Source organism: Heterocephalus glaber, unplaced genomic scaffold, assembly GCF_053883595.1.
Source record: "Heterocephalus glaber isolate CG9 unplaced genomic scaffold, H.glaber_assembly_v1.0 deba00001760, whole genome shotgun sequence".
Lineage (NCBI taxonomy): Eukaryota > Metazoa > Chordata > Mammalia > Rodentia > Bathyergidae > Heterocephalus > Heterocephalus glaber.
The window spans coordinates 8709336-8734886 of NW_028258457.1; the positions used below are offsets into that span (position 1 = coordinate 8709336).

The 25551-nt window shown below is 54.3% G+C and overlaps 2 protein-coding genes across 7 annotated transcripts in view; one reads left to right on the forward strand and one right to left on the reverse strand.

Annotated features, from left to right (window-relative positions):
* Positions 1 to 5928: 5928 nt before the first annotated feature.
* Positions 5929 to 10886, reverse strand: Rdh8 (retinol dehydrogenase 8). 3 transcript variants are annotated; one of them, XM_087201442.1, is made up of 7 exons: positions 10750 to 10827; positions 9290 to 9807; positions 9026 to 9187; positions 8118 to 8186; positions 7511 to 7604; positions 7036 to 7219; positions 5929 to 6953 (listed from the first exon to the last, which is right to left on the reverse strand). In XM_087201442.1, exons 3-7 carry the CDS (start codon positions 9174 to 9176, stop codon positions 6738 to 6740), a joined length of 714 nt encoding a protein of 237 aa, XP_087057568.1. In that variant the 5' UTR covers positions 9177 to 9187; positions 9290 to 9807; positions 10750 to 10827; the 3' UTR covers positions 5929 to 6737. The 3 variants fall into 3 exon arrangements, with proteins under 3 accessions (XP_087057568.1, XP_087057566.1, XP_087057567.1); XM_087201440.1 differs by lacking the exon at positions 9290 to 9807 and having other exon boundaries at positions 10750 to 10886; XM_087201441.1 differs by lacking the exon at positions 9290 to 9807 and having other exon boundaries at positions 5929 to 6941; positions 10750 to 10875.
* The window catches only part of Col5a3 (collagen type V alpha 3 chain), a 38567-nt gene continuing 23709 nt past the window's right edge, over positions 10694 to 25551 (forward strand). The window contains exons 1-17 of one of the 4 annotated variants that reach the window (XM_021244992.2): positions 10694 to 10711; positions 12784 to 12964; positions 17217 to 17378; positions 17473 to 17662; positions 17743 to 17899; positions 18414 to 18518; positions 18600 to 18752; positions 20213 to 20326; positions 20421 to 20567; positions 22356 to 22412; positions 22483 to 22524; positions 22955 to 23017; positions 23335 to 23409; positions 23497 to 23580; positions 23994 to 24050; positions 24137 to 24190; positions 24315 to 24368. In XM_021244992.2, the coding sequence (XP_021100651.2) occupies positions 12877 to 12964; positions 17217 to 17378; positions 17473 to 17662; positions 17743 to 17899; positions 18414 to 18518; positions 18600 to 18752; positions 20213 to 20326; positions 20421 to 20567; positions 22356 to 22412; positions 22483 to 22524; positions 22955 to 23017; positions 23335 to 23409; positions 23497 to 23580; positions 23994 to 24050; positions 24137 to 24190; positions 24315 to 24368 (1602 nt within the window). In that variant the 5' untranslated portion in view covers positions 10694 to 10711; positions 12784 to 12876. Of the gene's footprint in view, positions 10712 to 12727; positions 12965 to 17216; positions 17379 to 17472; positions 17663 to 17742; positions 17900 to 18413; positions 18519 to 18599; positions 18753 to 20212; positions 20327 to 20420; positions 20568 to 22355; positions 22413 to 22482; positions 22525 to 22954; positions 23018 to 23334; positions 23410 to 23496; positions 23581 to 23993; positions 24051 to 24136; positions 24191 to 24314; positions 24369 to 25551 lie in introns of those variants that run through there. The other 3 variants (XR_002389594.2, XM_013065992.3, XM_013065994.3) reach the window with 3 other exon arrangements.

Consider the following 25551-nt stretch of genomic DNA (forward strand, 5'->3'; position numbering starts at 1 on the left):
GGCAAAGATACATTTTCTCCTTGAGACTTACAGCTTTCTGTAAATTGGGGATCGATGCACAACCACTTTTCAGATTGCGTTTTTTTGTTTGTAGTACGGGGAATTGAAATTAGGAGTGCTGTGCCACTGAGCTACATTCCTGTCCGTTTTGTATGTAGGTATGTTTGTATTTATTTATTGGGACAGGGTCTCCCTGAGTCACTAAGTTGCCCAGGCTGGGGTCAAACTTGGCATCCTTCTACCTCAGCCTCCCAAGTAACCAGGAACACAGTAGGGCGCCATCACGCCTGGCTCTGTCTTGCCATTCTCTCCATCATCTAATGAACTGAGGATCATCTTTGGGCCCCATTTTGCAGATGAGCAAAACCGAGGCCCAAAAAGCCTGAAGAGCTCTTGGTGCAAATTGTGCCCCTAAGAAACCGAAGCACAGGAGGTTGAACATCTTGCTCAGGGCCGCACAGCAAGCGTATTGAGCTCCCGAGCCATGACTGGGGAGTAAGAAGTCGGAAGAGCAGCTGTGGGCTCCACTCAACATGGAGCTCTGGTGCAGGCCAGTGCTAGTTAGCATAGACTCGCAGTTCCTGGTCACCTCCACCCGGCGCTTGTTGCTTATGGACACGAGAGGGCGCCCGCGAGCCTCCGCCCGCCAGGAGAGGAGTCGGCCTCGCCCCCAGGAATGTGGCGCTGGGGGGCGGGGCCTGGCCGGGCAGGGGGCTGCTGTGCAGCCGCTGGTTTAGGCCTGGACCCTGGGCTTGTGCCAGGAGGCGGCGTCGGTCTTGCAGGGTGAAAGTGTGGCCTGAGACTTTATCCCTCCTCCAGGGCTCGGAGCCTAGGGCTTCCCAGGAAAGGCCGGGTAGAGCTCCGGAAGCCAAGCGGTGAATGCAGTGCTGGAAGTGCTTAGTAGGGCCTTTCCCAGCCAGGTTTCTTTCCAGTTTCTTTTGCTGTTTTCTGCAGTACTAGGATGGAACCCAGGGCCTTCGCACTGAGCTCCATCCCTGGCCCCTTTTTATTATTTATTTATTTATTCTTTTGGTACCGGGGATGGAACTTGAGTCCTTGCGCTTGCGCAGCAGGCGGCGAAACCACTGAGCTAAATCCCCGGCCCTATTTTTTATTTTGAGACAAGGTCTTGGTAAGTCAGTAAGTTGCCCAGGCTGACCTCGAACTTGCCATCCTCCTGACTCAGCCTCCCACAGTGCTGGGATGACAGCCATGCGCTGTCGTGCTGGGCTGAGGTGCTGTTTCCCCAGGTGGGAGGCAGCAGGAGCTCTCAGTGCAGGTGGTACTGCCAGGATGTGCCCTGTGGTCACTGCTTGGGTTCTTTGGTTCTTTCCTCAGTCCCCCAGGGCTTCTGGTCACCCGGTTTGTCCTCCCCAAGGCTTCAGAACCTGGCCCTGCTTCCTGATCCCCGAGGACACTGATCCCCACCTCACTGAGGTAAGAATTTTCAAGTGAAGCCAGGGCTAAGAGCAGGGAATAACCCAGTAGCCACAATTGGAGGTGAGTGCCTAATACCTGGACCTCAGGGATCTGAAAGTATGGTGGAACCACACACCTGTAATCCCAGCACTCTGGAGGCTGAGGCAGGAGGATCCCAAGTTTGAGCCCAGCCTGGGCAATCTAGTGAGACCCTGTCTCAAAATCAAAAATAAAAAGGACTGGATAGGTAACTAATTGCAAAGGCCTCAGGTTCAATCCTCAGTACTGGAAAAAGGAAAGTTGCTAAAAATTAACAGTAACATTATCAACAGGCCAACAGGATACTGATTATGCAAAGATGTGGTATCAGAATGTCCACACAAATGAAACACAAAAGTTTCTACTATATACGAAGATTCAGCATCACTCCTAATAAGTTAAAACCACAGTGAGGTATCAAAGAATTTTTTTTTGGAGTCAGAGTCTCACTATGCAGTCCAGACTGGCCTTGAACTCACAGTGATCCTCCTGCCTCAGCCTCCTGAGTGGTGGGATGACAGGCATGCACCACCACGCCCGGCTGAGATACCACTTTGGATCCAGTAGGCATGTGTACACTTAGAGGGCCGAGGACAGAGCGTGTGCTTGGGGGTGTAGAGAAACAGCTGGCTTACATGTGGAGGTTGGTCCTATGGGACAGAGATGATCTCGATACTGTTGATAAGAATCACGAACGCATTGAGCCAAGCAAAGTACTCTCTTTCCCTACCATGCATGGTGTGTGCACTTGGCGTTGCTCCCAGCAGCTGTTTCGTACTAGCAAAAGGCCTGGGAGAAGCCCAGCTGGCCTTCAGTAGCGGACCCATTACATGAATTATTGTTCCTCTACTACTGGAATAGATTGCAGGTTTGCCAAAGAATGAGGATATCTGTGTGAGTTGATATAGAAAACTCTCCGAGGTATAGATTTCAAGAAAATACCTAAAGTTCAAAATATGCGTATAGTGTCTGCTTTTAGGAGGAAAAGACTATGCTGTTTTTTCCATACCTGCTTGTTTTAAAAATTGTGATAGAACATGACATAAAATAAACTTTGCCACTTTAACCATTTCTAAATTTTGTTTTCTTTTAAAATTTCATTATTTTTTCTTTATTTTTGTTTGTTTCGTTTTGGTTTTTTTTTGGTACTGGGGATCGAACTTGGGACCTTGCACTTTCAAGGCAGGCACCGGAACTACTGAGCTGAATCCCCAGCCCCATTTTTTCTTTATTTTTGAGACAGGTTCTCACCATGTAGTTCAGGCTGGTCTTGAACTCACAGTGATCCTCCAGTCTCAGCCTCCCAAAGTGCTAGGACTACCCACTATATGTGTCTTCATTAAAAAAAAAAAATTAACTTAATTTCATGTTTTGAGACAGGGTCTAGCTGTGTAGTCCAGGCTGGCCTCAAACTCATACAATCCTCTTGCCTCAGCCTCCTAGGTGCTGGGATGACAGGTGTGTACCACCGTGCCCTACAGTGCTGGATACATTTCACAGGTCAAGTAAAGAGCATATCCTGATAGAATAACTTCAAGGTTTAAACAACAGAAAGAGGCTGGGGCTGTAGCTCAGTGGTAGAACACGTACTTAGCATGCTTGAGAGAGAGAGAGAGAGAGAGCCCTTAGCTGTGAGGTGCATGGACATGAACTGGAGGTGATCCCCGCCTCAGAGACCAGGAGGAGGAGGCCGTGCCTTTGCTGAGCTGGGAGCAAGGCCGTGCTGGGTACCGTATCCTGGAACCCAGAGTTGTCTGCCCGTCTGTGGGCTGCAGCTGAGAAGCAGCTCTCCCCCCACCCCCGAGGCTTGTTTTCATAGTCACCGGGAGGAATCTTCCCGTGCACCAGGACTTGACTCAGGGTGATTTAAGCAAGAGGAATTCATGGGTCGGCTGGCCTTAGGAAACTGACGGGAACCAGACAGGAATTCGAGATGGTGGGAAAGCCTTGCTTGAATCACCCACCCACCAATGCCCACGTTTAACTAATTTTGGTTTTAGGGATTTTTTTGTTTTGTTTTTTGTTTTTGAGATAGGGTCTTGCTATGTAGTTCAGGGTGGCCTCAAGAACTGATTGCAGGGCCGGGGATTTAGCTCAGTGGTTCCCACGCCTGCCTTGCAAGCGCAAGGTCCTGAGTTTGATCCCCGGTACCCCCCAAAAAAGAACTCATTGCAATCCTTCTGCCTCAATGCTGAATGCTGGGATTACAGGCATGCACTACCCTACCCGGTAACATTGGCCATGGTGGTGCTACTTGCCATGAAGTCCTTGTGTGATCAGGGACTGACCCTGTGATCCATGCACACAGAAGTTTATAGGGGCCAGGGATTTAGCTCAGTGGTTCCGGTGCCTGCCTCACAAGTGCAAGGTCCTGAGTTCAATCCCCGGTACCAAAAAAAAAAGAAAGAAAGAAGTTTATAGCAGCACAACTCATGTTAGCAATACCTCAGAAGTGACCTGTGTGTCTATCAATAGATGAATGGATAAAGACAATGTATTTAAACATGGTGGAGTACTACTCTGCCATGAAGATGGATAAACTCTTAGTGGTTCCAGTGCCTGCCTCGCAAGCACAAGGTCCCGAGTTCGATCCCCGTACCAAAAAAAAAAAAAAAAAAAAAAGATGGATAAACTTGAACCATATGTAGGAAAATGGATGCACCTTGAGACCATAATGTGAAATAAATCAGACACACAAGTTTAAATATTGTATGGTTTCTCTTATACGAGAAATGCAAAGTAACAAAGAACAGTAACAAAGAAACGCAAAGAACAAAATAAAAGATAGATAATAGGAAACAAGGAGATAAGATCTTTTGGAAATGGGAAGGGGATCAAGAGCTAGAGGGGAAGGGGGAGGCAAGAGAAGGGGAAGTAAAAAGAATTAAGATGCCTTATGTCCATGCACCAGCTTCTCAAGAAGAATGTGATTATTATGTACTACAAACATGTGCTAATAAAAGCAGATATTAAGCACAAGGACCCGAGTTTGATCCCTAGTACCAAAAAACCCTCCAAAAAACAAATATTAAAGGGCCAGGGATGTAGCTCAGTGGCTCTGTGCCTGTTTTGAAAGTGCAAGGTCCTGAGTTTGATCCCCAGTACCAAAACCAAACAAACAAACAAAACAAAACACAAAAACAAAAAATAAAAGCTGGGGATTTAGTTCAGTGATTCCACCACCTGCCTCGAAAGTGCAAGGTCCCGAGTTCTATCTCAGTACCAAAAAAAAGAAGAAAATTTAAAAAAATCATTAGCAAATGATGCTATGACTTGGACCTGTAGGACTCTAAGCTAAACAAACCTTTTCTTTCCAAATCCCTCAGCATCAGTATTTCATTTTAGCAACAGAAACTGTATTATCCCTGGGAAAGGCCGGGACATTTAGCCCAAGTCCCCAAGGCATCCCTTCTGTGTCCAGTCCGGAACATTGCATGCCAGCACGAACTCCACCCCCAGCCCTTTTTATTTTTTATTTTGAGACAGGGTCTCACTAAGTTGCTAAGTGCCCAGGCTCGGCTCAAACTTGCCATCCTCCTGCCTCAGCCTCCTAGAGTGCTGGGATTACAAGCATAAACCACCACATCCAGTGCTGTGGATATTTTAATAAACTTCCTTTCTCATAAGCCATCTCTGCTTATTTTCTTCAGTCTCTGCTTGGCCTACAGCACTGCCCAGCACACTGGAGCTGTGAACAAAACATAAGCGTTCTAAGAAAGGCAGGTGTGATGGTGCACACACCTGTCATACCAACACTGGGGAGGCTGAGGCAGGAGGATCGCTGTGAGTTCGAGGCCAGCCTGGGCTATGTAGTGAGATCCTGTCTCAACAAAACAAGACAGGGCTGGGGATTTAGCTCAGTGGTTCTGGTGCCCGCCTCGTAAGCTCAAGGTCCCAAGTTCGATCCCTGGTACCAAAAAAAAACAAGACAAAAATATCCAAAGAGATCCTCCCACTGGCATAATCCCACATGACTGAAGCCAAAGGACAAGGAAACTGCAGTTCACAGGATGGGCTCCTGGGGTGATCGTGGATGTGTTATTATTTCAAAAAATTGAATTTTTATGAAGCTATAATTCATCATTAATTTTCACCACATCATTTGCCATCTTAGAGCACCCATTTCTGAGGGTTTTAAGAAAATTCACAGGGTTTTGCCACCACTGCCACTAATCTAATTTCCTGTAGTCAGCCCTCTGCATCTGGGGCCCTGTGTCCACACATTCAGAAATATAATGTCAAAATTATATTGGCAAACTGGGTGTGGTGGAGCACACCTGTCATCCCAGCACTCGGGAAGGCTGAAGCAGGAGGATGGCAAATTTGAGTCCAATCTAGGCAACTTAGGAACTTAGTGAGACCCTGTCTCAAAATAAAAAATTTTAAAAGGGCTGGGGATGGAGCTCATTGCGAAGGCCCTAGGTTCAGTCCCAGAACCATACACACACACACACGTAGGAGGAGAAGAAGGAGGAGGAGAGATTCCATTTTATTATGTATTTATCATTACTACCACTCGTATTTCCTGGAACAATGGATATGCATTGCTGGTGTGCAGCACATCTTGCTCTCTGGTTTGTGACCAGGAAACTTTTTTTTTTTTTTGGTACCGGGGATCGAACTCGGGTCCTTGCGTTTGCGAGGCAGGAGGTAGAATCACTGAGCTAAATCCTCGGCCCTGACCAGGAAACTTTTGACCCCTGGGTCCACTCTGGGTGTGATGTGGGGAGCTGAGTGTCCATCATCCCTGCATTCCTGGCTCAGGCTGTGAGGTCCTGCGGTTGGATGAAGTAGAATTTGTCTGTCTTCTTTGAGATTGGAGACAAAGCCCCTTCCTCCAGGAAGTCCGCCCTGGGCCTTCCCCGACCGGCTCTGGCTTCCTGCTCAGGGTCCCTCTCTCTGCTGCAGCCCTGACCACAGAAGGGCTGAGATTTCAGGAATGCCAAGTACGGAACAGGTGAGCAGAATCGGCGGAATGACTTTATGAATGAATGGGCTGTTGAATGAATTTATGAATGAAGGAGCAAGAGTCCCTATGGCTCGTTGAGTTGAGTGTGGACCAAAGAGTGCCTGGCTAGCAGGGTGTGGAAGCCCATGCCTGTTATCTCAGCACTCTGGGAGTAGGATCTCAAGTTCCAGCCCAGCTTGGGCAACTTTGTGACTTAGCAGGACTCTGTCTCAAAAAATACAAAAATGTCCGGGGATGTGGTTCAGTGTGAAGGGCCTGAGTTTCATCCCCAGTGCTGTTCAAGGCTGGGGAGGATCCAGTGAGGCTCTGATCATCGAGGCCACACTCGGTTTGGGTGGCAGCCACAGGCCAGGCAGTGAAGGCTGAAGTGCAGGATTCGAGGCCAGCGGAAGAGCAGATGGTGGGCAATTCGCACGTACAGGCGACCAGAGGGGTCCAGGTCTTTGAGCACCATCAGTGGGACGTAGCGGGTGTTGGTCTGTCTGCGTAGGGGTGGCTGGGTGGCACTGATGATCTTGACAATGGCCTGTGTGATGGAGTCCTGAGTGCTGGGACCTCAGAAATCCCCCACCCCCAGCGTCCCTGAGCCCCGGGTCCAGGTCTCTCACCTTTGCCACATCCTTTGGGCTCTGTCCCACGGAGCAGGAGAGCTGAGAAGAGACTGGGAGGTAGAGGTCTCGGAAGTAGCCCAGGGTCTCAGGGTCAGTGCCCGGGAACTCAGCCTTGGACACCTGAGCCAGCAGCTTCCCCTCGAAGTCAGTGGCCACCGGGCCTGGCTCCACCAGGGAGATGCTGGGGATGGGGGCCAGGGCTGGTACCCCAATCCATTGCCTCAATTTACCCCACCACTCGCTTCTACCCCCACTACTTTTTTGAGACCTGGTGTCCCTATGTATTCCAGCCTGGCCTTGAACTCACTATATAGCCCAGGCTGACCTTGATCTTGAAGAGTGACAGTCTTGCCTCAGCCTCCTCTGAGGGCAGGAATGATAGGTGTGCACCACCACGATGGCCTGGCTCCCTTATCTCAACTTCCCCATCACCATCCCTTGTGTCCTCTCTCTGCCCAAGTGTCCAACTCACAAGATGTTGAACTGAAGCAGCTGGATGGCCAGGCTCTCAAAGAACCCCTCCAGAGCAAACTTGGAGGCTGCATAGACATCGTTAAACATGACACCTGCATGGACAGCAGGGAAGAGGATTTTTTGGGGGGGGAGATGTCAAGGAGGAAAGATCCAGGAGCATGGATGGCAAATAGTGGCCCCAGTATAGCTTGCTATCAGACATAACGAATCTATCATTGGTCTATTTCCTGCTGAGCCTCAGGTCCTAAATCCAGACATCTCAGGGGGGCTGTGTCTGGGGGATGTCTGGGAAGAAGGAGTTTCAGGAGAAGTTCTGATGGTTCTCTGGGATTTGGTGGGGAGAGTGTTTTGGGGATGTCCAGAAATGAGGTTGATCCTGGTGTGTGGTTGTTTGTTGATGGCACACAGACCACCACCACCTACTCTCATACCACAGCAGGCATAGTTAATCTACCCCAGAGCTTTTCTTGTCTGAGCTTCAGAGTCCATCTTAACAGAGTTCTCCAGGCTCACCTGGCAAAGGAGCCCAGATCAATTTGCCATCCAGACACCCTGGGGAGGGTCAGACATGGGGGAATCTCTAGTGGTGGGTCCCCGGGCCTCACCTTGCAGTCCCATGACACTGCTAACCACCACGATGTGGCCCTTTCTCCTCCTCTTCATGCCTGGAAGCACTGCTTTGACGAGACGCACAGCCCCGAAGAAGTTGGTGTCAAAGACGCTCTGCATGGTGGTGATGCTGAGCCCCTCCAGGGGCCCCACCAGGCCCATGCCAGCATTATTCATTAAGGGGTGATGAATGTTATTATGGAGTCCCCCAGACTTTCTACTGTCATCTCTCCAATAACTCTACTCAAGTCCTGGGTGTCTTGGGAACACATATGGAGGATTTGATTTGGTTTTTTGAGACAGGATCTTGCTAGGTAATTCAAGCCAGCCTTGACCTCACTATGTAGCCCCAGCAGGCCTCAAACTCCTGGTGATCCTCCTGCCTCAGCCATCCGAGTGCTGGGACCACAGGCGTGCACCACCACACCTAGCTACGAGTAGAGCCTTGATGGTGCTTTAACAGAGTTTAACATTTGTTAGAGGAATACCCAGCCCTGAAGGAAGGACAGACCTCTAGAAGCAGTGCCGCCCCTGCCCCCACCCCCCGTAATGCGTGAGCAATTCACCCCTGACCCCAAATTGCATCAACCCTGTGACACTCACCCTCCTCAGAAGCTGCTTAGGGAGTCTGGCTTGCCACTTCATCCTGCTCTCCCCCAAGTGACTCACCAAAGCAATTTCCTTACTGCATATGGTTTTCTGTGTATGTGAGAAATCTCTTCCATTAACCCTGTCACCCTCAGTGAGCCAACTGGTCTACCTTATCCTCTGGACAACTGGTCTACCCTGTTGGCCAGGGGCAGAGGTGGCTGGGGAGGTTGGAGGCTGATGCTCAGGCCTCACCACCTTAGGCTCTAGACGTGGACCCATGAGAGGGTGGGGGACCCCAGGGCTATAGTCTCACCCAGCACATCCACATCCCCGCCCTCGATGTGGCTCAGACACTGGGCCACAGACGCATCATCACACACGTCCAGCTGGGCCACAGTGAGTGTCTTCCCCAGGGTCTCTCCTGCAGCCACCTCCAGCATCTCCTTTTTTCCCAGGTCCCTCATAGTGGCCACCACTGGAAACAGAAGCAGAACTGGGGTAGACATGAGATTCCTTTCCCCTGTATGGTTTTAAAATTTATTTCTATTTTATTTTATTTTTTGAAACGGGGTCTCACCATGAAGTTCAGGCTGGTCTTGAGCTCACTATGTAGCCCAGGCTGTCCTTAAACTCACTGTGATCTTCCTGCTTCAGCCTCTTTAGTGCTGGGATTACAGGCGTGTGCCACTGCCCCCCCATGTATACTTTATGCACAGCGTCAGTGTACACACCATCTATACGTGTGCACATCTCTACGTTTGTGTGCCCACAATCACTCATATGTACTGGGGGTTATGGTGACAGGAGTGGGCCCAGTTTCTCAGTCTCCCCAGTTCAAATCCCAGCTCTGCCACTTTCCAGCTGGTGACCCTGTGTGAGGATCTCTGTGTATCAATTTCCTCATTTCTAAAATGAGGCAAACCTGGTGTAATGGTGCACCCCTCTAATCCTAGCCACTCTGGGAGGCTGAGGCAGGAAGACCTCAAGTTCCAACCCTACCTGGGTGACTTAGCAAGACCCTGTTACAAAATTAAGTTTTAAAAAAAGGCCTGGGGATGTAACTTCCTGGGAAGGCTCTGGGTTCAACCTCCAGTACTGCAGAAAAAAAAAATTAAAGCAAAACAATAAACAACCAAAAAAAATCCAAATTACTATTTAAGTTTTTTTCGGTAGTTTTTTTTTTGAGACACAGTCTCAATATGTAGTCCAGGCTGGCCTCTACCTCATGGCCATGCTCCTGACTTGGTCTACTTTAGCAGTTTTATGCACCCATCTGCCCAAAAATGGGATACAACTCTGCATGCTGGGGTTGAGGTTTTCACACTCAGCTGTGGGCAGAGGGCTAGAGAACTGATCCTGCCAACTGGGGCACTGCCCTTGTCCCAGCAGCCTCCTGTTCAGTAACAACCCTTTGCCCATTTCCACTGAGGCTGCTCTGGGTCAGGGGTTCCCATGGGGGTGCAGTTTGCAGCAATCTACTCCAGGGTTTAAGAACAAACCTAGAGGTTCCTATAAGCCCTAAGGTCAGAGCCCAAGTAAGAGGCTTATCTGGAGCAGTAATCTGGGGCCTGGAGGCAGCAGGAGTGTCCGTGGGCGATATTCCGCCCTTGGGATACCGATTTCAAACCTAGGAGAAATCTTCCTCCATCAGTGCTTCTAAAAATCAACCCAGGTTGGCCTCAGACTTGTAGGGAGCCTCTTGTCTCAGGCCCCACAGTGCTGGGCTCACAGGTGTGGGCCATCATGGCTAGCTCAGGGATTTTGATTTTCCACTGAGCCTGGGCCCTCCTCACACATGCTGGGCAAGCAATCTACCCCTGAGCTAGGCCCCCAGTCCTGAGATTTTCCTTTCTTTTTTTCGCAGCTGTGTCTCCAGCACCCAGAGCAGAGCCTGCACCCAGCATTTGCTGAAGAAATATTTGACTCCTAGGGGGAGAAGTGGAAAGGGCGCTACCTCCAGGGTTCCTGGGTCCTCCCCAGCCCACAAGGCAGCTGGCAGGTGTGCTGGCCCCTCCCCGCCATCTCCGGTGGCTTTACCCTGGTAGCGCTTCCTGGGGTCCCAAGCCAGCTGCACAGCGAGCTCCAGGCCGAGGCCAGAGGAACAGCCCGAGATCAGCACGGTCCGGGGCGAGGAGGCCATGTTGATCCTGTCCTGGTGCCAGTCACCACCCCATCCCTCCTGGGCTCCTCCTCTCCCTCCTCTGCTCCCTCCCCCTATCTGCTGTAGGGAGCCAGGACCCTGGGGTTGGATCTGAAGAGGGGACTGAGGAGAAGCCCTTAAGCCCTTACACCCCACCTTCTTCAGTGGTCAAGCATTTCTTCTTGGAGGGTGGGCTGCATCTCAAGGGATCATTCAGCATGCATGCATCCAGCACTGCAGAACATGAAACCAAAGAAAAAACCCAAACTTCCCCATACCAAAAAAAAAAAAAAGACTGAATTGGGGCCGGGGATTTAGCTCAGTGGTTTCGCTGCCTGCTGCGCAAGCGCAAGGACCTGAGTTCGATCCCCAGTACCAAAAAAAACACCCCAAACTTTTAGCCAGGCGTGGTGGCACATGCCTGCCATCCCAGTACTCTGGAGGCTGAGGCAGGAGGATTGCTGAGACAGTAAGACCACAGGGAGAACTTGCAGAGACTCTGGGTTGGGGAAGTCTGGGCTCCCCATCCTTAGGAAGGGGGGTTGGGATGCTTGGGGCATGCTCACTCCTCCCCCTCTGCAGGACCCCCATTGTCCTCAGGCCAGATGGGCTCCACCCCTCCTCTCAGAGGACACAGGGATGCTTTGTCTAGGCAGGGAGGCTGGGAGGAGGGCAGCTCAGGGCCGGACACACCCTCAGCTCCGCCCTCTCACCTGCCTGTCTGTGCTCGTCCAGTGGTGCAGGAGCAGTTCCTGACCCCAGGGGCCTTCACACTGGGGAGCCTCGGCTTCACCCCAAGAGCAGTAGAAATTCACTTCTCTATTTGATGGGAAGGGATGAAGATTTAGGGTTGGGGCTAGTGTACCCCGGAGTGAGAGAGTTAAGGGCTATCGACACAGGTGGGATCCTTTATCTGAGGATTAAGAATTTGGAAGAAAGACTGGGCATGGTGGCACACATCTGTCATCCCTGCACTTGGGAGGCTGAGGCAGGAGGATCACTGTGAGTTCAAGTCCAGTTTGAACTACATGGGGAGACTCTGTCTCAAACAAACAAACAAAACAAGAAAAGAAACTGTTTTGGAATCTGTGATCAAAATTTGGGAGTGGTACACAGGACACCCAACTTGGGCAGAGAGGTGAAGGTTTAGGATGAGGCTAAAAACCCAATTTGAGGACCTGGGGTGAGGTCTTAAGGGGGATGAAGACTTGGGCTAAGGAACAGGGGGCAAGGCAGGTGGATGAGGGGTGAGGCTGGGGACCTCCCTTTTGAGAAGTTGAAAGGATTTGGTATAAAGCTGTTCCTTCCCCGGATCTCAGCCCCCAGATGGAGGCTGAAGGCATTTTTTGTTTTGTTTTGTTATGTTTTGGGTTTTGGTATTTTGAGACAGGGCCTCCCTATGTAGACCCAGCTGGCCTTGAACTCAAGGCAATCCTCCTGGGCCGGGGATTTAGCTCAGTGGTTCTGGCCCCTGCCTTGCAAGGGCCAGGTCCCAAGTTCGATCCCTAGTACCAAAAAAACAAAAACAAAAACAAAAAACCAAAACAAAACAATCAAGGTGATCTTCCTGCCTCGGCCTCCAAAGTCCTGGGATGACAGCCGTGTGCCACCAAGCACTAAGGAGGCTGAAGGATTAAATGAAGCTGAGTAAGTCTCCTCTCAGGGCCTGCTAAGAGAAACGGGTTTGGGGTGAGGCCGGGACCCCGAGTCTAGGGCAGGGTGGGGAAACCCCTCTCGGACGGGTAGGGTGAGAACTGCCCAGGTCCTGGCGCAGGCTCCGCCCCCGCCGGCCAATCAGCGTGCGGCGCAACTCTCCCAACTTCCCCTCCAGCTGTCAGTGCTCCCCCCCCCCCGGCCCCGCCCGGCCGGGCTGCAGCTCAGGGCGCGGCCGGGGCGGGAGCTCAGTTACTTTCTGCTGATCCCCACTGCAGCCGGCCGCCACCAGCGCTGCGCCGAGCCCGGGAGTCGCCGAGCCCCACAACCATCCTGTGCGGGCGCCCTCGTAGCAGACCGGCCTCCCCGGGATGAGGAGCCGCCCGGGCCTGCGCCAGCCGCGGGCCGGCCTCTGCCTGCTCCTGGCCGCCCTGCAGCTTCTGCCCGCCACGCAGGCCGGTGAGCCGGGAGGGAGGGCACAGGCCTCGGGGTACAGGACCCTGTGGGACCCCAGAGACGGGGTAGCGTAGGGAATGGGGTGTGTGCAATGGGCCGTGCATGCTGTGGGGACTCTGTCCCACTCTGGCCAGTTTGTGGGCATGACGGGGGCGGGGGTCCTGGGAAACCGGACTGTTTCCTGGCAGGTGCATGAAAAGGAGGGTAATTTGGCAGGGGTGCTGGCTCGTGCAGCTGAAAGAGCGGCATCGAGTGTGTGCGTGGATGTGAGGACGCAGACCCGGGTGGGCCCGGAAGGTGTGTCTGAGATGTGCGCACCGTGTCTGGAGCTGAGCTTTTATACGATGAACTGCCAAGCCGACAGCAGTGGTGCACGCCTGTCATCCCAACAATCCTGTCTCAAAAAACCAAACCAAACAAGCAAAAGGAATAAACTTTCAACTGGGCTGCTTAGGCCTCACAAGCCTCATTGAGAGCTATGCAACTTTATTTTTTTTTTCTAATGTTGGGATTTGAACCCAACTATGGTAAGCAAGCGGCTCTATCACTGAGCTACACCCCCAGCCCCTGGGGATGGTTGTGAGAAGGACCTCGTTTCTGTGTGCACATGTGTGCACATGTGTTGCAGATGTGATTGTAGCTAGGTGTCGTGATGCATGCCTGTCGTCCCAGCGCTCGGGAGGCTGAGGCAGGAGGATCACCACGAGTTCTATAGGGCTGTATAATGAGTTCAACCAGGGCCATATAATGAGTTCAAAGTCAGCGTGAACTACATAGTGAGACCCTGTCTCCAGAAACAAAAGAGACGGGCCGGGGATTTAGCTCAGTGGTTCTGCCGCCTGTCTCGCAAGCGCAAGGCCCCGAGTTTGATCCCCGGTACCAAAAAAAAAAAAAAGATAGTGATTGTGTGCATTTCTGAGTGACCCTATGAGGACTGTAGTTGTGATTTTGGGGTGTAAAGTACGGCCCGAGAAGATATGAGTGACTGATTCTAAGCTTGCTGGTGAGCAGGGGTGAGTGTGGGAGATAAACTGGGGCCCACAGCTCCCTTTGGGCCCCTCCCCTGCTTCACCCACCCTCCCCTCCCCCACCTCGCCCCGCCCCTCAGCGCTCCCCAGAGCCGATCAGCACCACGGACAGCGCCTCGGGAGGGCGCGGTGGGGCGGAGCGGGCCGGGGGCGGCGGGGTGCACGCAAGCTGCTCCCCACCCCAGCTGCGCAAGCCTGGGGTGTGTTTCCCGAGGAATTTCTCAGGGGCCCCCCAGGGGTCCCGGGGGCCGCGGGACGGGTGACTCAGCGCTGACGCATGCCCAGCTGTGCGCATCTGGCTAGGCGCCCGGCCACGCCCCGTAGGGTTTGGGGTGGGGGGCTCCCCAGGAGTTGGGGGGAGGCTGTAGGTCCTGAAGTGGGGAATGATCAGGGCTTCTTTGACCTGGGGAACCCCAGGCTAGGCCGCCTGGGTCCTCCCGGATTGGCCTGTACTCCGTTCCCACACTCCTGATCCTCCGGTCTCAGAAGAGCAGCCCCCCCACCCCAGTAGGAATTCAAACACAGTGGCCACGCCTAGGTACCCCGGCAGCACCCCGCGGCTGCTGTCAGCCTCCCACGCTTTCAGATCTTCAGACATGCTTTCCTGTGGTCAACACGACCACTCGCCCACTGGCCGGCTTGGTCACACTGTCCCAGAAGCTGTGTGGCAGAAGTTTCCGTGTGGAGAACCACATTCCCTGTCACATGTCTGAGCTTTTCCAGCCCCAGACTAACTCGTATGACCAACAGGGTGATCAGCTCCAGGCTGGGACATGCAGGAAGTGGCACACGATGGCCCCTAATCCCGCCATCGCGGGCAGATGTCTGCACACATTGACATCTCATGAAATGCTTGTCTGGAGGCTCAGGTAGGAGGATTGCTGTATGCTTGAGGCCAGCCTGGGCTGCTTAGTGAGTTCAAGGCCAGCCCAAACTACGTAGCGAGAGCCTGTCTCAAGAAAACAGAAAAAGAAAACCAAAAAACAAAAACAAAAATGACTTGCCTGGCCATTCCCTGGCCCACTCAGTCCCCCACACTCACCCAGTCTGTCTGTCTGTCTGTCTCTCTCTCTCTCTCTCTCTCTCACACACACACACACACACACACACTCCCTCACACCTACACCCTCCTGGACACCTGAGAGGTCTCCCCACATCTCTCGCTGTCTCCCCGGCCTTGACCAGCACAGGGAAGAGGGGGTGTGGGGGGGAGCGCGGGCCGGGTCCCTGACAGACCCCTGCCTCCCGTCCTGTGGCCAGGGCTCAATGCTTCTTGTGTGTGTCCTTGTCACCAGGCCAGCCTTGGGAAGAAAGGGCAGTCAGTTTCTGAAAGGTCACTTCAGAAGGGACGCACACTGAAGCTGGAGTCCTCTGGGTCGGATGCCAGGAAGGGCTTTGGCTGGGAGAGACCCCTTCTCACTTGGGGAGGCTGGGGTCCAGGCTGGGGAGGGCAATCTGGGTGTGGCCATCACTATGGACATTAGTTCTCCCCTGGGACTGGCCCGGAGAGGGGACAGCTGGGATGAATGTTCCATGGGGAATGGCCTTGTGGTCAGTGGGGCCTGAGAGCCTGGATCTCGGCCCCAGGGGCTGTAACCCAAATGCTCTTAATGACTATGAAGACACAGACACAGAACAGGCAATTAGAGACGGGTAGGAGAGAGGGTGAGGGAGAGGGAGGGGCATCTACACCCAGATGTGCAGAGAGCCGGGGATGGGAAAACAACCAAATACCAGGAGACAGGCAGCTGATGAGATCAACTGATTGATTGGTTGGTTGATTGATTGATTGAGGGCTGGACCAAGCCGTCCAAAGATCAGGAGGGAAGAGAGCAGAGAAAAGAGGAAGATGCTGGAGGTGCTGGGGCTGGAAGGGGGCTCTGTGGAGTTGGCAGAAGGGCTTCCTCCAAGCTGCTCCCCCCAAGTCCGGCCTCCTCTGGTTCCCAGGGGTGAGGTCCTCAGAGCCACCCCAGGGGTGAGGTCATGGCAGATTCCGGGGAAGCCGGCTCTCGCCAAGAGGCTGGGTCAGGGGGTCAGTGGGGCGGCCGGCCGGTGAGGGAGGGGAGCGGAGCCATGTGGTTCCGCTTAACACTGGCCAGGCTGCCAGGGGTGGGGCTGGGACGTGGGCCTGGATTGGGTCTGGGTTGGGCCAGGCTGGGTCCTTGGTTCATGGAGAGGAAAGAGGGAGAGAGTTGGAGGGGGTAGGCCAAGGTTATCAGAGAGTGGGGATCTGAAAGAGGAGGTCAGGGAGAGGGGGAACAAGGGGGGTCCAGGGGTCACATGGAGGAGGCTGGGAGAGACAGAGAGGAGGTCAGGGGTCATCAGAAGGAGAAGATAAGAGGGGGAAGAGGTCATGGGTTATGGCCAAAGGACAGTGTCCACCAGCAGATGAATGGATAAACAAAGTGTGGCATTTGTCCCCCGGGGAGTACTACTCTGCCATGAAGAAGGATCGCTTCAGTCATAGGTAGCAAAATCGGTGCACCTTGAGACCACAGCGTTAAGTGAAATAAATCAGCCATGCAAGCTGAAATTTCACATCGTTTCTCTTATATGAAAAACCTAAGTTCTAATAAAGGGCAAAAGAAAAGAGAAGAGGAAATAGGGAGATAGATATTTTCCAAAAGGGAAGGGGGTCAATAGATGGAGGGAGGAAGGGATAAAAGAGGAATTCAGATGTGTTGTGTACATGGACCAACTCCCCACGAGGAATGCAATCATCGTGTACTGCCCGGAGTAATCAAAATTAAAAACCGGTGCTAAAAGAGGAGCTGGAAGAGGCAGTGGTCGGAGGGAGAGGTTCATGGAAACTGGAGGTCCAGAGGCGGATGTGGGGAGCAGCACCCAGGACCTCCCTTTCCACATGGGTTTCCCCTGGAAGGGGCTCAGGCTGGGAAGGGGCCCCAGGGAGCCCTTGCGGAGGAGTCAGGGAGAGGGGAGAAGTTCAGCTCTGGGGCTCCAGCCAGGAAGCAATGATTCATCCTAGAACTAGGTCAGATTTTTTTCTCACCAAAAACCAAGGGGGAAAAAACCCCAGCAGGAGCCAACAGACTAAATGGCCGGAACATCTGTGGGGTGGTGAGGTGCGGGTGCCTGTCCCAGGCCGGTGCCTTCTTCCTGACCCATAAACCCTCGGGGGGAGGACAGGGGCCCCGAACCCACGCCACGACCATGGAGTCCTGGCTTCTTCTCACTGCCGTCCCTCCCCATCCTGCTTCTCTCTGCAGGGGACCCTGTGGATGTCCTCAAGGTCCTGGGTGTGCGTGGGGGCCAGGCGGGGGTCCCCCAGGGGCCTGGCTTGTGCCCCCAGCGGGCTCCCGAGGGTGACCGGGCATTCAGAGTGGGCAAGGCCAGCACACCCAGTGTCCCCACGAGGGAGCTCTTTCCTGGTGAGTGTGGGTGGCAGGGGCAGGGTGTCTCTGTGGAGGGCATGTGGGTCACCCCTGGGCCACCTGAGCTGGCCCATGGCCTCTGTCCCCCCAGATGGGCACTTTCCCGTGAACTTCTCGGTGCTGGTCACTCTACGGGCCCAGGTGGCCAACCAGTCTGTCCTCCTCTCTGTCTATGACGAGAAGGGCACCCGGCAGCTGGGCCTGGCGCTAGGGCCCACGCCGGGGCTCCTCGGCCACACCTTCAGTCCCCTTCCCCAGCAGGCCAACCTGGCGGATGGCAGGTGAGTGGCATAGGAGGAGTGGACATGGGTCCCCCAAGGGGCGACCGAGAAATACGCACACTGAGGCCATCTCTTGGCAGGTGGCATCGCCTGGCCGTCAGTGTAGATGGTGACATGGTGACACTGGTGGCTGACTGTGAGGCTCAGCCTCCTGTGTTCAGCCGAGGACCTTGGTCCATCAGCACCTCTGGCCTCACTGTGCTGGGGACCCAGGATATCGAAGAGGAGACTTTTGAGGTAGGAGTGGGGGGTAAACTGAGGCAGAGGGTGGGCTGTTTTGTCCACAGCTTGAATCAGTGGGTGCTGTAGTTGCGTCGTGGAGCCCAGACCCTGAAGGCCACAAAGGCAGTGTTGTGTGGCTGGGTGATGAATGTGTGTGTGGTGTGGTGACTGTCGCTGGTGGCCGTGCTGTGGATAGTAGTGAGGTGCGGCACCTCCATGGGGCCAGGGCCCGTGTCTCTCCTGTCCCCCTCCTGAGGCCCCGGGCCTCGAAGGCCACTTGACACGAGGCTGCGTGGGTGAGACAGAGGTTGGTGTTGTGTGTGGCTGCTCCAGTGAGAGAGCCTGAAAAGATCCGTCCTTCTCTGAATTTTAGGGGTAGATGTGACCGGGCCACCGCTTCCTGGTTCTTAGGGTGCTCGGGGTGGAGAAAAACCAAGGCTCCCTGCCAGGAGCCAGGCAGGGACCTGGCAGGAGGGGGCTGGGGTCAGACTCAGCCTGGGGTCCCCTCCCCTGTCCCTGCTCTCTCCAGGGAGATGTCCAGGAGCTGCTGATCAGCCCAGACCCTCAGGCCGCCTTCCAGGCCTGTGACCAGTACCTGCCTGGCTGTGACAGCCCAGGTCCCACGGCCACAGGGGTGAGTGACAACCAGTCACCTGTGCCAGCCCAGGGTAGGGGAAGGGGGATGCCCTAGACCTGACTGGCTCCTTCTTCCCAGCACCCCCAGGGTGACCCAGAGACCCCTCCTCCTCGACGAAAGGGCAAGGGAAAAGGAAAGAAAAAAGGGCAGGGTCGAAAGGGGAAAGGCAGGAAGAAGAAGAACAAGGAAAACCTGAGTCCCAGTCCCCCTCCTGGGTCCCCAGAGAGCCAGGTAAGGAACCAGCAACCTCTGGCTTCTGCTCTTGACTCCGTAGCTCTCTGACCCCCATCCACAGTCTCAGTTCTCGGCCTCCGATCCTCGAGTTCTGCCATCTCTCAGAATATAGGAGTGGGAGGCTGGCTTTGTCTTACGGGAGACTCCATGTCTGTCCTCCAACTTCTGGTCCTGGGGGGCTCGAAAGAGATGTCACCCTCAGATGAGCACACCTGATTATCAAAGGGTGTTATTGTTTGGGGTTCCTTGATTGGGTTTTCATGAGGTTTATTCCCCAGGGGAGTCACAAGTTGGGGATATTATTGGGCCTCCATTGTAGGGGGAATCACTGAGGGAGATGTTAATTGAGGTCAATATTTGAGGTGTTTCTAATTGGGAGTCACTGTGAAAGGTACATTTGCTGTCTCCAGTTTAGGGCTCATGGTTGTGGGTCCTTAGTTGGGAGAGTTGTTGGTGGGTGAACCATTACAATGCATAGTGGGGTCACTGACTGGGGTCACCAGTTGGAGGAGTGATTTTCAGGGGTTCAGGGGAAGGGCTGTTAGTTTGGAGGTCCCCAAGGGTTGCTAGTCAGGAGCCCAGTCGCTGGTTAGTGGAATTATTCTCTGGTGGTCCTCGTTTGGGAGCATTATTTGGGGTACTTGCGGATACTCACCGTGGGAAGGTCTCTGATTGGAGAAGTAATTGATCAGGGGGCCCCTGGTCCTCCTGAGTCACCAATGAATGCTCACTGTTGGGGATGTCACTGTTTGGGGTCAATAACTGGGAAGGTCGCTGGATGGAAAAGAACGTGGTTGAGGCCATTGATGGGAATTGTTAATCACTTCCGGGGAGTCGCTGGGGTTGTTTGCTGTGGGGTCCTTAGCTGGTGGTCACTGGGTAAGGGGTCCTTGAGGTGGGTCATCGGTTGGGGGCCCTGGTTTGGACAGGTTGCTGGGTGCACTAGATCTCAGTTCCAGGTCTTTCTGGTCGGAAACGCGGATACCAGGAGCAGCTTGGTCCTCCCAGCCCCGCCCTCAGCCCCGCCCCTCACCTGGCCCCGCCTTCCTCCCCTCTCTGCTCTGACCCAGTTCCTTCGCAGCTGTCTAGGCCAGAGGAGCTGACTGCGTTTGCGTCTTGGCCTCCTGGCCGCTGAACTCTGCCTTGAGAGAGGCCTGTGGGATAGGCTTCCAGAAGTCTGGCCTCGGGTGCTGGATCTTGACCTTGACCGCCAGGCTCCGGAGCCTAACTGGTTGAGCCTTGCAGGCCCCAGGGGCCCAGCCCGGCCCCGCTCCTCCTCCGTGCAGAACAGCTCCCCCTGCTGGCCAACCTTGGTGCAGCCACCCTAAACCTCCACTGGCTTCCATGTTTTTGGAATCCTCGGCCTGGTCCCTAGCCTGGGGCTCAGGCTCCTCTTTGCCTCCTTTTTGCCCAATCGGCCTGTCCCAGACCTGATTCATCCCCCACGCCCGCTCCAGGCTGCCACTGACGTCCCCCAGCCCGAGTCACCTGTTCCAAACTCTCCTGCGACTCCCACGCCTGTGGTCCTCACCTCTGCTGTCACCCTTGGCCACAACGTCACCGTCCTAGAGGTCGGGAGGAAGTGGGTGGTATTGGAAGGAGAAGGCCCTGGGGGGCAGTGGTGGTGGACAGGAAGGACAAATTTTGACTGTCTCAATGTCTCAGGGGGAACTGGAGCCTGAAGGTGGAACCCAGCTCAGAACCCCAGACGTGGAGGCAGCCGGAGAGGAGGAAGAAGGAAGGGGCTCCACCATGGGCCCAAAATTCCGGGCAGCAGAACAGCCTTTTCAGACTGAGTTCCAGATCTTCCCTGTGAGTCTGGGGGGCTGGAGATGGTGCAAGGCTGGGACATCCTCAGCTCTTTTGTTTTGGTGCCGGGGATCGAACTCAGGACCTTGCACTCTTGAGGCAGGTGGCGGAACCACTGAGCTAAATCCCCGGCCCCCAGCTCTTTTTTTATTCTTTGTGATGAGGTCTCACTAAATGGCTAAGTTGCCCAGGCTGGGTTTGAACTTGGGATCCTCCTGCCTCACCCACCCAGAGTGCTGGGATGACAGCCACTGGGCCTGGCTTGACATTCTCTCTCTAGGCTCTGTTTATCTTGCCTCAAGCCCAATGCACTTGCCAGAGATTTAGCGAGTGCTGCGGGGCGGCTGTGCGGTCGGCTGGGTGATGCTTATTTGACTTTCAGTCTAGGCTGGATGAGAAGCCACCCTGAGTTGGAACTTTCTTTGACCCGTAACTCTCAATGTGGACAGTAGGGGGAGCCAGAGAGGCCTCAGGGAAGCCTGCTGCGTACGCGAGAGGGGAGAGGGTTGCACGGAGTTGAGCTTCACTGTTTCGGTTTTGTGGCTTCAGGTGGAGAGAAGTTAGTACAAGGTGGGACCATGAGTACAATCGGTCCTCTCGGCTTCTTCAGAGGCCACCAAGGACAGTCAAGGAAAGCAGCTGGGATGTCATGAGTTTGCAACCCTGTTTGACATCCAAATGGAGAAGTCCAGCTGGCGACGGGTGGGCGCGTCTGGCCCTCAGGGAGACAGGACTCCCAGCAGAGAGGTGGTATCTTTAGGGAGAAGAAGAACACAAGCCCAGCGTGGTGACAAGTGCCGGTCCTCCCAGCACTGTGGGAGGCTGAGGCAGGAGGATCGAAAGTTCAGTTTCAGCCTGAGTGACTTCGTGAGACCTTGTCTCAAAATAAGAAACTGGGAGTGTAGCTTGGTGTGAAGGCCTTGAGTTCGATCCCCAGTATTGGAAAGAAAGAAAGAAAGAAAGAAAGAAAGAAAGAAAGAAAGAAAGGCAGAGAAGGGGACCTGGCTCCCAGCCTCCATATGGGACAGAGGAGGAGGTAAAGAATTATAATGAACTCTGAGTGCTTATTCTGTGCCAAGCTCTGGTTTTGTTTTGTTTTGATTTTGGGTTTTTTGGTCCCAGGGATTGAACTCGGGACCTTGTGCTTGTGAGACAGGCGCCAGAACCACTGAGCTAAGTCCACGGCCCTTGATTTTGGTTTTTTGAGACAGGATCTTGCTATGTAGTTCTGAAGCAGGACTTAAACGAAAACAAGTTCTCCCAGCCTTGGGCACCCCCCCGCCCCGCTCCCCGCTGCTCCCCTGTAGCTGTAACTCCTTGTTCTGGTACACATAAAACTGAGAGCTATGACCTGTAAACAAAGTCTATGACACTCTGTTCTCGAGATTCACAAGGCTCTGGCTCCTTTTAAGGCTAAGATCAGTGCTGGGATGACAGGCGTGCACCACTACGCCCAGCTTGCTAAGCTCTACTTTAACTCACTCCTCTTCCTGTGGGACACAGACACTCATGGATCACCTGGGGGCTGTCCAGAGAGCAGTTCCCTGTAACCAGCCATAGTGGTTGAGTAAATTTCCAACACCCTGCAGCGAGAGGCAGATCCTGATTGACAGCCTTGGTCCTGCCCTTCACCTTGCTGTGCCAGTGTCAGGGTTGGGTGACGCTGGAGACAGAGCTTCCCCATGGCTAAAGGAAAGACAGGAAGGGGTGCAGTGTGGGCGCACCCCGTGGGGGTGCCAGTTGGGCCGCTGAGAATCTGCTCTTATTTTTCTCTCCGTCTTCTTCCCCTAGGGTGCCGGAGAGAGGGGAGAGAAGGGAGCAAAGGGTGAACCTGCTGTCATTGAACAGGTGAGGGGACAGGGACTGTGAGGGCCCGGAGCCTCTCTGGAGCAGGGGTCACACTCCTGTTTCCCTACAGGGGCAGAAATTTGAGGGACCTCCAGGAGCCCCAGGACCCCAGGTGAGTATGGGCCTCAGTCCTCTCTCCTTGGTGTTTGAGACAGGATCTCGCTCTACAGCCCAGGCTGGCCTCCAACTCGTGGCGATCCTCCTGCCTCAGTCTCCCCGGTGGTGGGATGACAGGCGTGCACCACCACGCCCAGCTGTCAGTCCCCTCTTCCTGTCTTTCTTTTCTCGTTGGGGTGTCTTTGAGCCCCTGGGCTGGGGAGTTGGGGTTTCATGTTTCCTGATCCCATGGAAGCCCTTTGACACTCACAGATTGAGTCAAAATAAGAGTTGGGGTGTAGGGTTGGGGCAATGGGGTCTGTGTATAGCAGGGGGTCCTGGGGGGCTCAGAGGTGGGTGTAGCGGTCAGGGGCCAAGGTGGGCTGGAAGTGGCCTGGCTTGAACCTTTGGGTTTCCTGTGACTGCTGTTTCTCCATCCCCAACAGGGGGTAGCTGGTCCCTCAGGCCCCTCTGGGCCCCCGGGATTCCCCGGGGACCGTGGTCCACCGGTAAGAGACTCCCTGGGGTTCCCTTGGCAGGGGTTCGGGCCACATGGGGAGTGGGAGTCGGGACGGGGGCTGAGGGGCTGGGCCAGCCCCTCCTCTGTGTCTCCCACCTGTCGGCAATGTCACCGCTCCTCTTCTGTCCCTAGGGGGCTGGTGCCCTGCTCACACGGTGTGTCCGTCTTTCTTCTGTGTCCCTCTCCCTTGCCTCCTCTCTTCTCCTCTCCTTTCCCCCCTTCTTTTTTCTTCTCCCTCTCCCCTCCCTGTCCCCACCACTTACTCGAGCTCTCCGGCCCTCCCTCTCCCTCTCTCCCCTCCCTCAGGGCCCCGCTGGCCTCCCAGGAATCCCCGGCATGGATGGAGTCCGGGGTCCCCCGGGCACAGTGATCATGATGCCGGTGAGGAGCTCGGTGTGGCAGTGGGGGGCCGTGGGCTGTGGGGGGCCCTGTCCCAGGCTCCCTCTCCCTCACCGCTGTCGCCCCCAGTTCCAGTTCGCAGGCGGCTCCATGAAGGGGCCCCCAGTGTCCTTCCAGCAGGCCCAGGCCCAGGCTGTGCTGCAGCAGACCCAGGTGAGGGCAGGGACGTGGCCATGGGAGGGGACAGGTGAGGAGTGAGGAGGCTGGGGCTCGGGGAGGGGTCTGGCCCCAGCGAGCTTGGCTTTCTGTCGCTGTAACGGCACACTGGGCTCGGCACACTGGCTCGTGGCTTCTTCTTCCTGGGCTAGTGCAGTGTGGGATCCACTCTCACAACCACAGGAACCCTAATCACCTCCAAAGGCTGCTCCTGCACACCCCATTAACAAGAGCTCGAGTGTCCAGCACATAGCCTTTGTGCGGTGCATGCCCATAATCCCAGTATCAGATGAGGGTGAGGCAGGAGGATCGTAAGTTTGAATCTTGGCTCAGTATAAAAAAATAACACAAAGGGCTGGGGATGGAGCCCAGTGGCAGAGACCCGAAGTCCTGTTCCTTTTTCTCTCCAGCTGTCCATGAAAGGCCCCCCTGGCCCAGTGGGGTTCACAGGACGCCCAGGGCCTGTGGTGAGTAGGGAGCCTGCATAGTGGAGGGAGCACCCCATGACCGAGGGTCACCCCTGACCGCATCCTCCCTCTTCCTCCTCCCCAAGGGTCTCCCAGGATACCCAGGACTGAAAGGCGAACCAGGGGAAACAGGGCCACAGGTGAGAGAGAGGGGGCTGGGATGGGGGTGGCAGGGCTTGGGGTGCCCCTGCAATGTGGCCTGGCTCAGGAAGCAGTTTCCTCCTTTTTAACCTTCCTTCCTTTCTCCTGTGCCTTGTCTTCCAGGGTCCCCGAGGGCTGCAGGGACCTCCTGGGCCCCCTGGCAGAGAGGGCAAGCGGGTGAGTAGTTCCTAGGTCCCCAAGACAATTTAGAGGCATCATCTCACAGTGACACATGCATACCAGTGTTTGTAGCAGCACAACTCATGCTAGGTAAAGCCTGCAAGTGGCCTGTGTGTCCATCAGCAGAGGAGTGGCTAACAAAGTGTGGTGTTTACACACCATGGAGTACTACTCTGCCATGAAGAAGGATAAACTTGAGGCATTAGTCGGAAAATGGGTGCACCTTGAGAGCGTAATGTTAAATGAAAGAAATTGGACACACAATATCACACAATATCAATATCACACAGCTTCTCTTAGATGAGAAACTCAAAGTAGAAATAAGTCAAAGAGCAAAATAAAAGATGATAGCAAACGGGGAGATAGAACTTTTGCCAAAGGGAGGGAAGCGAGAGAGGGAGGGAACAGAGAGGAAGGAAGGAGATGAGGAAAGAATCGAGACATGTTGTGTTCAGATCTCGGGGCCTTTGAGCTAAAGCAATGTCCGGCCCGAGATCTGACTATAACTGGGTAGCAGGCAAAGAAGGGCTTTCCGAGCAGAACACAGCGGGTGTGAAAGAGAAGCCTGGCCGGGGCAGTGGCGCACACCTGTCATCCCAGCTACTCAGTAGGCTGAGGCAGGAGGATCACAAGTTTGAGGCCAGGTTGGGTCACTTAGTGAGATTTCTTTGTTTGTTTGCAGTACCAGGGATCAAACTCAGGACCTTGCGCTTGTGAGGCAGGCGCGGTGCCACTGAGCTACAACCCCTGCCCTTGTTCATTTTTTTTTTTTTTGGTACTGGGGATCGAACTCGGGACTTCCCGCTTGCAAGGCAGGCAGCGCAACCACTGAGCCAAATCCCCGGCCCCCTTGTTCGGGTTTTTGAGACAGGGTCTCACTATGAGGCCCAGGCTGGCCTCAAGCTCACAGTGATCCTCCTGCCCCAGCCTCCCAAATGCTGGGATGACCGGTGTGCGCTACCACGCCTGGCAGCTTCTTGAGATTCTATCTCAAAATTAAAAATAAAAGGGGGGAAATGGGATAAAATAAAATAAAGTTTATTTAAAAAATAAAAAGCCCTGGGGGCGTGGCTCGGTGTGAAAGGTGGGGGGGGCGGGGTGTCGAGATGTGTTTGGGAGGCGAATGGTGATGCGCGCCTTGGCGAGGTCCCTGAGTCCCCGGGGAGTTTTATCCCTGACT

Coding starts and splice junctions, on each gene's coding strand:
- Rdh8 (XM_087201440.1), bottom strand. CDS start 10,852: ATGGCCTCCTCGCCCCGGACCGTGCTGATCTCGGGCTGTTCCTCTGGC. Junction 9,188..10,749: donor CCCCAGGAAGCGCTACCAGG/GTAAAGCCACCG, acceptor TTCTGTTTCCAG/TGGTGGCCACTATGAGGGAC. Junction 6,954..7,035: donor GCCCAAAGGATGTGGCAAAG/GTGAGAGACCTG, acceptor TCCATCACACAG/GCCATTGTCAAGATCATCAG.